Source organism: Mastigoproctus giganteus, chromosome 5 (genome assembly GCF_048544385.1).
Source record: "Mastigoproctus giganteus isolate SK-2022 chromosome 5, ASM4854438v1, whole genome shotgun sequence".
NCBI classification, from domain to species: domain Eukaryota; kingdom Metazoa; phylum Arthropoda; class Arachnida; order Uropygi; family Thelyphonidae; genus Mastigoproctus; species Mastigoproctus giganteus.
Window position 1 is genome coordinate 28,707,189 of NC_143579.1, and position 17,484 is coordinate 28,724,672.

General features: G+C 32.6%; 1 protein-coding gene across 1 annotated transcript in view; it reads left to right on the plus strand.

Moving 5' to 3' along the window:
• The window catches only part of LOC150085270 (major facilitator superfamily domain-containing protein 12-like), a 78,986-nt gene that overhangs the window by 41,182 nt on the left and 20,320 nt on the right, over positions 1–17,484 (plus strand). Inside the window, exons 6-8 of the mRNA XM_090374507.1 lie at positions 4,399–4,491; positions 8,440–8,619; positions 11,585–11,679. Coding sequence (XP_090230633.1) covers positions 4,399–4,491; positions 8,440–8,619; positions 11,585–11,679 — 368 coding nt within the window. The remainder of the gene's footprint in view (positions 1–4,398; positions 4,492–8,439; positions 8,620–11,584; positions 11,680–17,484) is intronic.

Consider the following 17,484-nt stretch of genomic DNA (forward strand, 5'->3'; position numbering starts at 1 on the left):
AATTGGGTGGATTGCAGAATGAGGGCAAATACACTTGATTTAAGGAATACCTTTAAAACTAAAATCACGAACACATTCTGACCTCACGTGGTGAGGTCCGAATGTGTTCGTGATTTTAGATTACAGATATTTAACGGCAGAAAATAGATGAGTGGAGGAAACTGAAAGGCCAAAAAAATTATGAATATCAAAGGAACTATCGTAGAATGAAATTGATGGGGAATGTAGGAAGGCAAAAGAACAGTGACAGGCAGAGTACTGTCAAGAGATCGAAATGCTCGAGCAACGAGGTTGGATGCAGTTGGCGCATAGGAAAAAACATGGTGTTAACGAGAAAGAGTAGTGGAATTCAAACGAGAGTAATGCGGGATGAAAAGGGATGACAGTACTGAATTTTGAAGAACAAAAGGAAAGATGGAGAAGATATGTTGAAGAACTATATGAAGATTCAAGTATGTATACATGGAGGAATACGGCACTAGAAAACAAGAAAATATGTAGGAGGAAATATCTAAAGATGAATTCAACACAGCCTTAAAGTCTCTTAGCAACAAGATGAAAATGTCTGAGCTTATCCCAGATACCCAAGAGCCTGTCAATGCTGCAAATGATATACCTCACCAAATGTTGAAAAGTATAACGTTATTACGTTCTGTTGTTTGTATTGTTCCAAAAACAGTTGTTTAGTTTCAAAAACCTATCTAATGTCAAATTGAGCCTAGTTAATGACATATTGAAGCATATTCTCCACCATATAACAAAATACTGCCTGAGTTTCATCTTGCCATGATTATCTAAAGAATATTCAAGTATGGCACAGGGATTGTATAAGATCTGCTTTCAGACAGTTCTTTCAACTTTCATCAGTAAATATTTCATTGTGTTGTGATATGGAGAGTTAACTGGCTAAGGAAGGAGGGTGATCATATGGAAATATTTTGAAAAACGTGTACAAATTTTTGCAGGTGCAATAATGCATTGTACTGTTGGAAAACATAACTATTAGGTAAAGAAAGGAGTATTCATATAGTCAGCAAGCATTGTTGCATTTCTTGTATAGGTCACAGAAAGTTTCAGCAAAATACCCTATGTCATTTCCATTGTCACCTGTATGTTGTCTTTATCATGCTTGAAAATCTCATTGATGTTTTGACACTCGCACATGCGCACACTTGCTAACTGTAATTTCTAAAAATATTTTACTATCCATGTGGTGTAAAAGTGTAGCATAGCATGATGTTAATGTAATTGGGAAAGGATGTTATCTGATTTCTATCCATACAGTAAAGTTTATACTATATTAGCATGCTTTATTAGACCATCACACTTTTTGCCAGTTGATGTTCCTGGAATCATGCAAGTTGTAGTTTCCTGTATTGTTAAAGTGTTTTTGAAAATTTGCTATTACATGAAAGGAAAGGAGCTTAGGAAAGGTCTTTTCATCACTCTTGTTGCTGGAAATAAACACTGGGAACATTTCACAACTTTCACAACCCCTGCTTTTTCCCCTCCTGTTGGCCTAAATCATATACTCATGTTCTTCAGTTATTTTAATAATGATAGTTATTATCTTGTGTTTTGCCAGATTTACCAGATCATGCTGATTTCTGCTACAAAGCTTGTATCAATGACAACCATCCTCCTGACACTCTTGATTATATTTCTTTCAAGATCCATTAAATAATAGCACCAGCTCATTATTGTTGTATTTGTGGCTGACTTTGTCCTATACTGAATAATCCCTGCATTGGACACATCAGTCTGTTATAATATTGGCATGGTGCATAGTTCACAGTAGTAAGGGTATTTACATTTCACTGATGGTCAACTGTGTGTATTTGATATAATCTGATTTATCAGTTACCATATACTACTTGCTGCACTATGACCTTAGTTGCTGGTGTGTCAAACGTTCCAGACAAATACAATATACACTTTTATTACTTTCAGTGAAAATGAAGACAATTTACAGTAGAACTCATAAGAAATTTCTGCATAAGAAGTTTTCTCCTATACCTGGTTTTTTAAGTCCCAATTTCCCCTCTATGTATTGTAATGTATTATTTTCCTGCCTAAGAAGTTTCCCAAGTAAAAAGTTTTCCCACATAAAAAGTTCATGATAAAGGATACACATCATTATAATAATGTATTATTTTTTAAATATAGAAATTCTTTATTTTTAATATTAAACAAATACAGTAAACCCCCGCTATTCGCGGTATCTGTATTCGCGGTCGCTGATTTAATATAAAATGAAACCTAAAAAAAAATGTGAATTTTAAAGCGCCGTGAACATTTTCAGCCATAAAAAAACATGGGCGTGGCTAAAATTATCTTTCCCGGTCAAAACAGCGCTCAGTGGGTGGGGGGAGAGGGGTAACAAAATCGCAATCATGTATGTTTCTCGCTAATCCTTGTTCAGTATGTGTTATGCGCTTGTCATGGAAGGTGTCGTCGTTTGCTTTTAATTTATATGCTTATAAATTGAATAAATTTATCAATTTATAAATTGATATGCTTACAAAAGTGATAAATCTACTGTTTTGCAGTGCAAAACAACTTTTTCTAGTGTGTTAACAGAAGAAAGTGACTTTATTGCGGACAAGTTCTTTCTAACCCGTACAAAAATATGGCTACGAATAACAAGGGAAATGTGAAAAGATCAAAGAAGGTGACGACAATAGTGAATAAAATTGAGTTATATTATATTGAGTTATTTGATAAAATTTCTAATGGTGAAAGTGTCTCCTCAGTGGGAAAACATTATAAAATCAATGAGTCAACGGTACAATCATTCAAGAAATCGGAAGAAAAAATCCGCTGTAGTGTCTGTGAAAACGCGCTAAATTAGAATTCGTGATGTTAAATTAGAAAAAATGGAAAAGTCTTTAAATCTGTGGATAGAAGACTGAACTCAAAATAAAATTCTGTTAAGTTATCATCATTCGTGAAAAGACAAAACTCCTTTATCAACACTTTAGCGAAACTGGCGATAGCACTGGCGGGATAAGTTTTTTAGCTAGCAAAGGCGCTAGTTTGAAAGATTTGTTTGTGAAATTTCTAATAAATATTACATTTAATATTAAATTGTTTCTTATTTTCATTTCAATGCCATATGCTTGCATTTCATATGTACTGTCTATGTACATAGTCATATTATGAAGGTACATATAATACATACATAGACAAAATTTTAGACTAGTTTTTCTTATATATTTCATACTTTGGAACAGAACCCCTTTATTACTATGGGAGCCATAACTCAGTATTCGCGTTTTCGATATTCGCAGCATTTCTCAAGAACGTAACCCCCGCGAGTAGTGGGCGTTTACTGTATAAACATTTGGTAATCGAACAGGGTATTGCCAAGCATCATTTTAGTTTGTAGTAAACCACCGAAGTAGGTGAAATAGCATAGTTTTTTACATCTCATATTGTTAATGCCTTCACAACGAGTTGCCCTGATATTGCACTACCTCCAACGCTTCACTGAGAAGACTAATGTTACTTATTCTTGATTGATACCACTACCCAGGGGTGGTGGAATCCACTGGCAAAGTGTTGCCTATTCGAGAACCAAGTGTCGAAGTGTTGATTGTTTGCTACTTTGGTGATTTACTATGAACTAAAATTATGCCACGCACTAACTTGTTCGATTAGTCAATTTTCCATAGTCTGATGCTTTCAGTCTTAAACCCTCTTTAGGATAAAAATTTGGATATAATGGAAGTGATATATTGCAATTGTTTTCATCAATATCCATAATTGGATAGCTTCGACCACGTGAACCATTTGCTGTTAAGTTCTGATTTTTCTGAACAGTTCTGAATTACTTAGTGAATTCTTCTCTGTCCTATTGTAATTGTGACCTTTTAATATATGTTGAAACTCCAAAGGGGCTCATCCATCCAACTTTGGTAATGAGCTTAATGTATAGAATTTTAAGCAATCAGAAATCTTCAGTTTAAAAATGTTTCCCATAGATAGAGTGAAATATTTATAACTTCTGAAATAGTACTTAGAAATCGTCTTTAACTTATGTATGTGTATCTTTTCATTTTCATTTGTTAATATTTCATACCCTTAGGTCATTTTCCCTTCTAAGAAGTTTTCCCACGTAACAAGTTCTAAACCTCCAGTCCCTTGGAAAACTTCTTATCCAGGTTCTACTGTACTTTTAAAAATATTTTATATACACAAAACAAAATGTAGATTTTGTTTTGTATATAGATTTTCTTTGTGTATGCAGATTTTCTTTTGTACAAGGATATGGCATATCAGTATCATATATTTTTTAAAAGATTTTTCTGAAATTATTTGAAGTGTATCAGATTATTAAGAAAACAGTTTTTATTGTGTTAATTTATTTTATTTATTTTTATTTTATTTTTTCTGCAGAAAAGTATTGCTATTATTCCAATGGTTGTATATGTAAGTGGATTTGTTGCCTCATTTTTTATGAAATATCTTAACCAGAAAATAGGGAATAAGGTAAATGTTCTTTATATATTTATCTTGGTATGTATTATTTAGAATTTTTAATCATTGTATTTTTGATAACATTTATGATAAAGTAATGCAATTATTTAATATAACCGAACTAAAGGAGAGGGTGCTGTATGGCACCTTGTGTATTCCAGTATGTTCATATATTTTACTTATGTTTTTATTATATACTGTTTTTGCATGATGTGATTGCTAAATGTATCACAAGGAAAACATCAGAGTAGGCCCAAGAGACTACAGAAATGTCTATCAGTAAGTCAGCCATCCATGGAGAACTGCATAGCATTGGGTTCAGTGGTAAGGCAGCCATGCATATGTCCAATGTCGTGGTCACCAGTTGAAAAAGTGTTTGCAGTGTGCCCTAGTGTTCCTGGACTCTAGAAACTACTATAGAGTGATGAATTTTACTGTACAATGTTTTCTTTTAGCAGGCACATTTGGGTATGTAGATTGAACAGAGGGCACTTCTTGTAGTAGTAGTAGTAGTAGGGGCATGTGATGCAAGAAAGCAAGTGTATGAGCTTATGCAGCATCAGCCAAAAAAAAAAAAAAATACACCATTCCCTCCAAATGCCTGTCCAGTTCCTCCTTAAATTTATTTAACCTGTCAACTTCCACAATGACAGATGGAAGTTTGTTCCAGCAATTAACCACCCGCTGGCTAAAGACAAATTTCCGCACATCTATTCTATCTCTGTCTTTTCTTAATTTGAATTTATGCCCCCTTCGGTTCGTAATCTGAACAAGTGGAAGGATCCCATCAGAATTCAGCATCCTCAACCCATTCAAGGCCTTATACACCTCAATCAGATCACTGCACAGGTGTCTAGTCTCCAGCCACTGCAATTTGCAGAACTTAACCTCTCTTGGTAAGAGGATCCCTTCATTCCCGTCACCAATCTTGTTGCCCTTCTCTGTACACGCTCAAGCAAATCTACATCCTAGAGCAGTGGTGGCGAACCTATGACACGTGGGTCAGATACTGACCCACGAAAGGCTTTGTAAGTAACCCACGCGCACGCGTTTATTGTAATATTGGCCTACTTTTTTTAATTAGAACAGAGAGAAAAGATAATCGAAAATATTAAACAATTATAAAATATAAATATGTAATGTCAGATTTATAACAAAAAATAAATAAAAATAAACAGCATGATTCACAAACAAGTGTTTTAAAAACTTTTTTGACTCCGAAAAATAACATTACAGCTGCTAGTTTTCAAGTAACCCATTGCATTGCTCGCCATGGGAAACCTCTTTCAGAAGGAGTTTGTAAAACAAGCATTTTTAGAATGTAGTTCTACTGTTTTCAGATTTTAAAGAAAAAGACTCGATTATAAAGCGTATAAATGAGTTACCAATAAGTCGCAATACTATTAAAGATCGAGTAATAGAATTAGAAATAAATATTTCTTCTCAAATACATAACGACTTAAAGTCTGTAGAAATGTATTCGATTGCTTTAGATGAGAGTACTGATGTAAATGGTTATGCGCAACAGCAGTTTTTGCTCGATATAATGCAGGCAATATAATGAAAGAAGAGTTAATAAAATTGAAAGGAAGGTGTACCGGTCTTGATATTTTTAAAGAATTTGATAATGCATTTTTAAAAAAATGGAAATTGACCTACAAAAAATTGTTTTTGGAACAACACATGGTGCTCACAATATGGTGGGAAAAAAACATTGGTTTTATTCAGCAGCTTAAGCAAAATATTAGAGACATTCTCTGATAGAATTTCGTTGTATAATACACCAGCAAGTTGCATGTGCGAAGCAAGGTTTAAAAACATTTTCTGATGTAATGCCAGTTGTAATTAAAGTTATTAACTTTATAAATGGTCTTAATAAGCGAGAATTTGCACAATTATTAGAGGAAATTGAGTGCCAATATTCTGGGATTTTGACGTAAAACAATGTTCGATGGCTCAGTTGCAGCCAAGTTCTTAATCGGTTTGTCATTTTATTAGACGAAATAAAGCTCTTTTTGAATGAAAAAAAGAATAGTTATGACGAATTTTCAAATATAAATTGGCTAAATGATTTAATGTTCTTATGTGATATCACTCAGCATTTCAATGAACTGAATAAAAAACTTCAGGGACATGGACAAATTGCATTAATGATGTTTGAAAATATCAAAATATTTATGAAAAAACTTGACATCTTTATTAAAGATTTGGAAATGAGCACCATGAAATATTTTCCTCAATTACAAAAACATTTTCAAAACACTAAAGATTTTGAAAATATTCTTGACATTCAAGAAAATGCAATTAAAATATATTTAACCATTTTGCAAAAAATAAAACAAGCTTTCCATGAGAGATATAATCAATTTAAAAGTTTGGAAAATACATTTCGCTTTATTTTATGTCCACATAAAGCAGAGTACGATACAATGCAGCTAAACGATTTTATGTGGCTAGGTATCACTAACTTAGAAATGGAATTAATTGAATTCCAAAGCAGCATAGTGTGGAAAAATAAATTTGAAAATTTGATTTTCGAAGTAGAAGGAAAAATTTCAGAAAGTAATGCAGCTAGGCCTAATGAAGATCCCACACTAAAAGTTGAAAATATTATATTAAACGCATGGTATTCTTTACTGAACAATTTTTCATGTATGAGGAAACTGGCTAACGCTCTTCTCACAACGTTCGGGTCCACATATTCATGTGAAAAATTGTTTTCCTCAATGAATTTTGTTAAATCTTCCAACAGGAATAAACTTGGAAATGAATTGACTGCAAAATGTATTAAAGTAATGAACACGAAGTATGTACCTAATATTAAGAAACTGTCTGAAAGTAAGCAAAAACAAATTTCGCATTAAATATACTTTTATCAACTTTATTACACATACTGTATCTGTAATTATGTTAATTATTAATGAAGAATATTTCAAAATAAAGGCGTTTTCTTTTATTCCTTGCTCATTCAAATACTTTGTGCAGAGGCAATACTGGTCATGATGTCACCTGGTGCAGTACAAGGTATCAAATCAAGCTTCGATATTTACTTTTTTTTTTAGCTCTTCACTTGCAAAAGTTAAAGTTATAAATCAAAAAGGAAACTAAAACCTTTTTTGGATTATTTCAAAAGTTAGAACCAAAAAGATTCAACTATCAACTTGATCTCTTAACAAATTGTTTGATGTTTCCAAATAATTGGCATCCTTTTACCCCCCCCCCCCCTTTCTAATTGAGACCACTTACTTATGACTCACGGGCTAGTATTTTAAAAAATAAATAAAAATAATTGACCCACTCTTCAAAAAGGTTCGCCATCACTGTCCTAGAGCATATTATCTCAACTATGAAGTTTAGTTCAGGTGACCTGTTGATGTAGGGCTGTTTCAGCTGGTTTGAATTTGTTTCATTGGTGGTAGCACCTGCAAATATGAAGTCCATGGCCTACTTGGATGTTTTGAATTTTGAACAATAGAACATCATGCTTTTTTTTTCTTCCTTTCTTTTTTCTTTTTTTGCTATTATTGAATGTGAATAAACCATCACTGGTAAATTAAGTGTGCAATGAATTTCAGCCTTCACCCAATGAATTAAAATCACATAACTGACATGGAAAGAAAACACACTCCTTTCAGAGAGAGAGAGTGAGAGAGTGAGTCCTTCACAGAGCAGGCGCCTCCCTAGCCAGGTGGGAAGGAGCAGCAGTGCGTAGCACACGCTTCTTGATTAGACCGGGGTTCGAGCCTGTCACCACCAAATACGGAGGATGTGGAAAGGTCGGGGAATGACCACCGCATATCCCGGAGCAATTGTAGAATCAGAGCTCTAAATTTGAATAAAATATTGTGCTATCATATTTCAAAATATATGAAATTTTAAAGTACATGAAGCAATTTCATGTTAATATTTATGCTATTTATTCCAGTGCACAAAATATATATATTTTATTCATTTGTTTAGATAACCTTCTTCGCGGGATGTATTTTAGCATTGATAGCATCAATATGCCTTTATTTTGGTGAAGGTGATACTTATCGCTATGGCCTAATCTATGCAGTTGCAGTACTCATTGGACTAGCAGGCTCTATAATGCTGATAATCTGCCTCTCTTTCACTTCAGATCTTGTAGGAGGAAGTACAGTAAGTAGTGGTTGGGTCTACGTTTACTCATTTTATTTCATAAGGATATAATTTGCTGTTGGTAGTGCTTTTTTTATTTTTTTATTATTAACCTTTGAGGAGTATATATTTACACACACACACACACACACACACACACACACACACACACACACACACACACACACACACACACACACACACACACACACAGGCATTTTTTTGTTTTTTTTTTATCTTTTTAACAACTATAACCTATGTACAAATGCCAAGTTCAAAACTCTGTCTCAGTAAAACCTTTTTCAAAATCAACTCTCTTCATTAACTTGACTTCATTAGTCACGTTAATGAAGGACTTTCCCTAACTTGTTCCTCCTGCTATCACATAGATATTAATTTTCTGCTACATGTCTTTTTTCTAAAGATATTTCTTAGGCAATATTCTTCTGAATTGACATCTCCAACTTCATGTTTCTTTTAAACTAGTTAGAACATGTAACAAACCAGGAGTATTTGTTAGTATTCTTGGTCGCATCATGTCTTCTAAAGTGCAAATTCACACAGATGGTTAAAAGAGATTTCTGGTATATTTTATTTCAAAATCAGTAAGGAATGGTTTCTCTCTGCAATGCAGTATTTTATATTCATTTTCCACAAGGAGGATCAGTCTGCTGCAGAAAACAACATGGGACTATCAAAAGTTAAAAATAAATAGCAACAGCTTCAGATTCTATTTTGCCATGTGTGAGATGGAGGTTTTTTGACCAACAAATTAGTGAAAATATGAAACGTCGGTGTATTACTTCTTTTGGCATCCCAGTGTTTGCAGGGTATATACACTTTAAGCATATGCCTTTAGACCAGTGGGTCCGAAACTACTGACATCTATGGACTCCTTCAAAAATCAAAAAAAGTTTACAGACCCATTCAAAAATGAAAAAAAGTTTGCCGACCCATATATGTAGGTGTGTGTGTATATATGTATAAACAGTGGGTTTTCTGAAGAGAAAATTCAAAGTTTTAAGTTTAAAACAACTCAACTTTATTCTTATTTTTATATAAATATATAATAATAACTTTATTTATCATAAATTTGCTATACATAGAACAAATAATTTGACTAGTTCCAGAGGGTCCATTTCGAGGACCCTCTACTGCTTTAGACTGATCCCGAGTATGTTTTCAGTTCAACCAAGCAGCTCAAATCCAAGAGATTACAATTCTTTCTTTGTAATATGCACTTCATCTAAATTACATACAAATTTAAAATTTAACAAATAAAAATTTGTTAAATTTTTTAAATTACATAAAAGAGCTCTACATGTCTCAGAAGATTCAAGGTCATAAAAAAGGATAACTTGTTTGAGATTCTGCCAAAGAAAAGGACCAATAGTCAAAGAAACATTGCTGCTAGAACTTTCAGATTAGGGAAAATCATATTATACCTTAGTTATTCTTCAGCCTGTTAAATGGGAAATGTAAACTAAAAATGTAACATATGTGGGTGAAATGAAAATGGGATGAGATGTGTAAAATAGCTTCTATTATGTGATCATATGATGGAATGCTTGACCACAGGTGTATGCAGATCTGTGATCAAATCTTCATTCCGTTGGTAAAAAGTTGCTGCATGGAGTCAGAAAAAAAAAATGTTGGGACTTTTTTTCAAAATCTTGAAACAGTAAATTTGGTGTGTAGGAGTAACAGAATATTTAATGATACAATTGGCAAGCGTTTCTTTTTTAATGTGAAATAACAGTACTTGATATAATTCTTGTTATACAATGTGTTTCAAAAGTCCTTACTTATAGGGAAATCCAATTATGCTATCAGATAGTAAAACTACATGCAATTTTGATATTTAGATATTTACACATCTAATTTAAACATTTAATTGGAAATTAAATGCAATTCTTTTCTTAAATAACTTGGTTACCTGCAACAATAAACAAACATCATAAATAATTCAAGTTATCTATAACAAAAAAGTAATTGCATTTACTTTCCAATTTCCTTATGAGCAAAGGTGTTTGTTTTGATGATTTCTTTGATGATGTTGTTTTGAAGATTTCTAGAAGTTCATAAATACATAGTCCTACCACTATGAGAATGAATCCAAGGCCCTGTACAGTCTATTTATAAAATAGAGAGATTAGTGAAGTAGGAAAAAGAATGAATGCAGATATTAAATTTCTGCTATAGACCAAGATTGAATTGAGAACAGAATTGTTCTATACATTATTTCATTATACATTTATATAATTAATTTTGTTTAAAACTGAAATTATTCTAAAATTAAAGTACTACCTTAATCACCCTTTTATATTCCTAATATAGATTACATCTGATGGGTTCGAGCCCATGCCCACCAAATACGGAGGATGCGGAAAGGTCAGGGAATGACCACCGCTTATCCCTGGAGCAATATGGCCTTAGTTGCTAATGTTCCAAATAACAAACAACATTACATCTGATGGTGATCTTGAATTTGTTTTTGTGTCAGTATAGCTATACTTATGTACATTTTAACATTGCATGTCAGTATGGCTATACTTATGTACATTTTAACATTGCATGTCAGTATGGCTATACTTATGTACATTTTAACATTGCATGTCAGTATGGCTATATTTATGTACATTTTAACATTTCATGTCAGTATGGCTATACTTATGTACATTTTAACATTGCATGCAGTACAGGCATATTTATCGTTGATTGCTTACTTTAATAATGTAGTATCTGAGCTGGTCAGTTCCCAGTTTGATAATTGAATATCACACTGTAATTAAGAGAGAGAGATCATAAATATTGGGTGAAAGACATTAATGATTAATGTTACTTTTTATTCCAACATATTGAAATGATTTGATAATAAACATATGCATTAAGGAGTAACCTGTATCTTGTTTTTCTTCTTTCTTGATATTTTTCTCTAAATAGTATTTAAATAAAAAAAATCTAACCATTTATGTTATCATTTCAGTCCAGTGGTGCTTTTGTTTTTGGTGCTATGAGTTTCACAGATAAACTTTCCAATGGACTGGCTGTTGTGATCATTCAGAATGTGCATCCTTGCATGTAAGATGGAAGTTTTATTTTAGATTTTTTTGTAATGTAGCTTTTAGTTTTTGTTCTTCCCTACTGTTAGCCATCCATTTAAGCATTAGAATAGATTTTTTTTTGAATATGATAATTTGATTTTTATTATAATGACATAAAATACATTGCTATAAAAGTATTACTAAAATAAAGTACATTATCAAAAAGCACTTAAATATTACTTTGGAATCTTATTCAAACAAATATAACAAAACGCGGACTCTCATTTAGCTGTGCTACCATTTTAACTATGAAAATTTTAAAATTTTGCTGATGATTTGGATGTACAGTAAAACCTCATAAGGCTTGATGTAGCTGCTTAGTCAAGTTCAAAAGGGCAGAAACGCTCGCATTTCAGTGGAGTGTTGAAGCTGATGTTTGAAGCTCACATGACTGTTAAATATGGTTAATGATTTTATTGAATTGGTTAATTGTAACCCCGTCCCTTAACTTAGTGGTCATGCCAGAGCATAAACAGAATATTTTAAATCAGGCAATGTTGGAACTTAGCTTTTCCTGGATTTTTGAATAATGAAGACTTCCAGAAATATTCTAGAAGATTATTCAATATTCCTGTATAGTAGTGAAGGAACATTTTGCTACAGCAGTACAATTGGCCTTCCATCTCTCTCTCTCTCTCTATAAATATTCAGGATTCCCTGACTTGATCACAGATCCTAGGTGATAACTCCAACATTGAAAATATATTTATTTATTTAAAACTAATAGGATATTTTAGCCAGATATAAACCATAATTAAGAAACATCAATGTCATTGTCCTATAATACTAATAGATAGGTGCAATATGGCCAAAGTTACTTTTGTGCCAAAAAAATCCAACAACAACCAACCAGCTACAGCAGTTATAGCTTATTTTTCACTTCAGGAATGAACTTTGTTGAGCATCACTTGCTGAGTTGTTGATTATTGGAATAAGTTGTCTGCATGAGTGATTGAAGCTGATAGCTTGGGGAGATTCAAAGGTCAGTTGGAGGAGTACTCAGGTACTTATGAGGAGAGAGTCAGATGGCTTGTTTTATTTGATTATTTATTATTTTATTTTAGTTTCATTTACTCTTTTTTGGCTAGTATAGCAAAGGCCTGGGGCTTCCTTGCACCATATAGCTAATGTGTTAATCACATTCTAAGTCTTAGGTTTAAGATATAATAATAAATAAATAAAATAAAAAAACACACACACCTGACATAGTCATGAATGCAGTCATATGAAACTTTGTTTCCTGATGTCAGTAGAACTGCACCATGATAGGATCTCGCAGTGCATTGATCATTATTTTTTATTTTTTTTTTTTTAGCTAAGGGCTTATAATGTGATGCTCAGGAAACTTTCTTGTTCTTGTGGCTGCTGCTTTGGCAGCTATGGAAGAATTTCCTAGCATGAACAAAACTGTACAGTCCAATATATAAATCATGTTTATAGCAAAGTTTACAAAGCGATTTCCAGCAATGAATTATAAGTTAAAGGAATAATAATAAAATAAATTAAAAAACATACAGTTCGAAATAGCTGTAGCTGTGCAGTTCAAAATAGCAATAGCTCCAATAATTGTATAGTCAGACTGTTTGTTATCAGAAAAAAAAATACTGTCTCAGAGTGCTATGAAAGTTTACACGGTTGTATTTATAGTAGTTTTTTTTTTTGCAGCATTTTTAAATGCCAAATCCATGAGATTTTACTATAACAAATATAACATATATTTCTTATAAAATTTTATATTCATAACATTTTTATATGATTCTGAGTCCTCTATTCCATATGCCTTCATTAAAAATTAAAGAAAAAAAAAATTTTTTTTTTAATTTACTGCTTGGACTTAAAAGATATTTCCATTTCACACATTGCTAAATTATTATGAATTAATGCTTGGCTAATGTATTATTAAATTCACCAAAATTTGTATGATTTAATAACATTATGTGCAAACTGATAGGAGTATAATCTTGTTTAATTTAAAAAATGACCCATGAGGTTGTCATCATTTGTGACAGATTAGCAACCTTGGCTTTTAAAATTGGAGGAAGTGCATTCTTAGTGCTAAGACAAAAGATATGCTTCCAGTAAGTTAAGAATAAATGTAGAGAATTTAGTTAGATATTTCAAATTTGATACTGCAAAATGAAATGGCCTATTTTTTTAAAGTAGGAGAAATAAAAGAATTTAATATGATTGTTATTTATCATATTATAATTTTAAATAATAATATGACAAAAATAAATATATAATATAAAAAATTATAATATATATTTATATAAGTATATAAATATTATACAGGTAAACCTCGATATATGCGTTTTTGATCAATACGAGTTTTGGTTAATATGGTCACAAACATTTATACCATTCCTCTATATATGCCCCATAAAATTTTGAATAGTGCAGCCGATTGTAAAACAAAAAATTTTTATCAACTTGAAAAAAAAGATGCTCGAAAACAGTCGTTTATAAACTGTTGCCATATTTGTGCTTCTGCCTCTCCATTATCCTGCCACGAGCTCAGTTTCGCTTAGGCAACCATCCAAGGCAGACGTGTCAAAACAGTCTCTTCCTATTTCACACTAAGTAATAATTAATATTTTGTAAAAGTTCACCATGTCCAAAAGGAAAAGTGATATATCAGTGGAATCCGATACGAAGAAACATAAAGTTATTACTTTGGATACGAAACTTGACATTATTAAATGGTTTGATAATAGTCAAGGCAAGACAAGCATTGGTATGGCCCTAGGCCTCAACGAGTCTACAGTATGACAAATTCTGACCAAATCTAAGGAATACACATAACAAGGTAAAGTTAAATGAACATCTTTTAGTATGCAGTGCACTAGGAACAGAAGTCCTATTTTGGTTGAAATGGAGAATCTTTTAATAACTTGGCTGGAAGATTGCAATCAAAAACGGATTCCAATTGGTACCAACAACATAATGGTAAAAGCACTTAGCCTGTTTTCATCACTCAAAGAAAACAAATTTAAAGGGGATACAATGGTATTTTCTGCCAGCAGAAGGTGGTTTAAAAAGTTTAAAGCTCGAACTGGAATGTATAATGTCAAGTTAACAGGGGAGGCGGCGAGTGCCGATAAAGATGCAGTTGCCAAATTTTCGCATGTTTTAAAAAAATAATTGAGGAAAATCATTATGATGACCGCTAAATTTTTAATGTTGATGAAACTGGCCTTTATTGGAAAAAAAAATTGCCGTCTAGAACTTTCTTAGCTGAAAAATAAGAATCACAACCTGATTACAAAGTCTCCAAGGACTGCTTAACTTTTCTGTTGCAAGGAAAGGTGAAGGCAATTTCAAATTGAAACGTAAATCCGAGGACTTTAAGAGGTTGCAGCAAAGCTGATCTACTCCTATTTAACCGACTGGTAAATGGTCATTGGAAAGGATTGACTTTGAAGATATTGGTTCCCCTAATGTCAGAGAATGCCTGGATTTGCATTCACAGCCACTCGCTCTTAGTTCTTAACAATGCCCTTGATCATCCTACTGCTCTGAATGACCTGTGTGAAAATTAAAAGTAGTATTTTTACCTCCAGACACTGTCTTTGCTACAGCAAAGACAGTGTTTGGAGGTAAAAATAATAGTTTTAATCTTACATGGATCTCATAGAATTGTAGCAACAGAGAATACCTATGACAAGAAAGAAGAAATTTCGATTGAAGGAGGAGTGTGTCTCTAAGGAAATTTTGTTAAACGAACTCGTGCAGATGTTTCGAAATTTGGAAACTGTTAAACAACAAATTATGGATTTAGATTCAATGTAGAAAGAAGCATGCTAGTTTGCCGAACCCTAGAAAATGGAATTAGCTGCTATCATAAATTTTATGAAGTGAAAAAGAAGGCTACAACTATTTAAACGATGCTTGAAAAATATTTTTCTAGAAAGTAGCATATCCATTTTTCATTCATTTTGTAGCCCATTTCTTTAATAAATGTTTTTTAGCTTACTTGTTTTTTATTATTCTTTATATTTCTATCTATGTTCACAGTTAAAACATATTTTAAAGGCTTTCTGGTAAATGTTCCAAAACATCATGGATGAATTAAATTTTTCCCATTGGTTTTTAACCTCAATATTTGTGGTTTTGAGATATACGGTACACTCGTTGCACGAATTAACCATATATGTTGAGATTTACCTGTATTATATAAATATACATAATTGCATATTTATATTATATGAAAATTATATATATATATATATATAAATATACTATAGAACATTCGGTGAAATACACACCATTCTTTGTTCATAATAGCAAATTGCAATGAATGGCATTGATTTAATTGTATCTCATATTGTGAGATATTGTTACATAACGAGTTAACATATATTGCACTACTTCGAATAAGTAACACTTCTCCAGTCGAGAAGACTATTGTTACTTATTCTCAGCAGACACTACCACCCAGACGGTACCGTTTCAAGGCTTGTTGGTATATGAGAGACGCCAAAGAGTGTACATAGTAATATTTACTAACTAAGTAAATAAATGCATGAGGCATAATACATTATGAATTGGGAATTTACTATAGAACATTTGGTGAAACACACACCATTCTTTGTTCATAATAGCAATACATTCTGAAGGGAGTCACAATATGCTCACAATACAATAGCTCATTCTGAAGGGAGTCACAATATGAGATACAATTAAATCGATGCCATTCATTCCAATTTGCTATTATGAACAAAGAATGGTGTATATTTCCCTTGGCGGCTTGCATATTGTGGAGTTATACTTCATAACTGGGTTGGCATGATTGCAACACCAGGGTAGCTGCCCACCCACTGATGATAGGCCAACAAGCCTTGAAACAGTGCCGTTTGGTTTGTGGTATCTGCTGAGAATAAGTAACAATAGTCTTCTCCATTGGAGAAGCGTTACTTATTCGAGGTGGTGCAATGCAGGGTAACTTGTTGTGAAGGAGTCACAATATGAGATACAATTAAATCAAGGCCATTCATTGCATTTGCTATTATGAACAGAGAATGGTATGTATTTCACCGATGTTCTATAGTAAATTCCCAATTCATAATGTATTATGCCTCCTGCAGTTATTTACTTAGTAAATATATAAAGATAAATATATAAATAAATATAAATATTCTACTGTTTTCTAAAAGTGTATTTTATTTTATATAAATATATAAAATATACAGTGCACGCTGCTTTTAGTGATCACGGATAATGGATCACTCATTTAATTTTATCACTTTTATATAGCCCATAAGTTTATGTATGCTAATACATAGAAAAACCAATGTTCATTGTAATCAGCACTTTGATTTCTGCCGACCGGGCTAGCCGGGTGGGTAAAGTGCCTGCCTGGCAACCTAAAGGTCGCGGGTTCGATTCCCGCCTCGGGCTTGGATCAAAGTACATCAAAAACCTTGGGAGGTGCATTATGGCCACAGAAGCCTATGCACCAACAACTACCAAAAAAAAAAAAAAACTTTGATTTCTGTTATCAATTTTTTGCCTTATCATGGTTTATGTATGTGCAGTGAAAGTGATTATGTTACAACTCGATTTGTTCTTGAACTCCAACACATGTTGCTACTGCTGTTGCTTCATACAGTTCATATGGTTGTCAGTGTGGTTACTCCATGAAAGAAAGTACTGCATCTGTACTCCTACCAATCTGACTATTTTATAGTGCAGCAGTAATCTTTTTTAATTCTTGATTTTAATAATTTCTTTATTTGTTTTTAATGTTTTCTATGGATATCCAGAAAGATTGTGATAGTTTCAT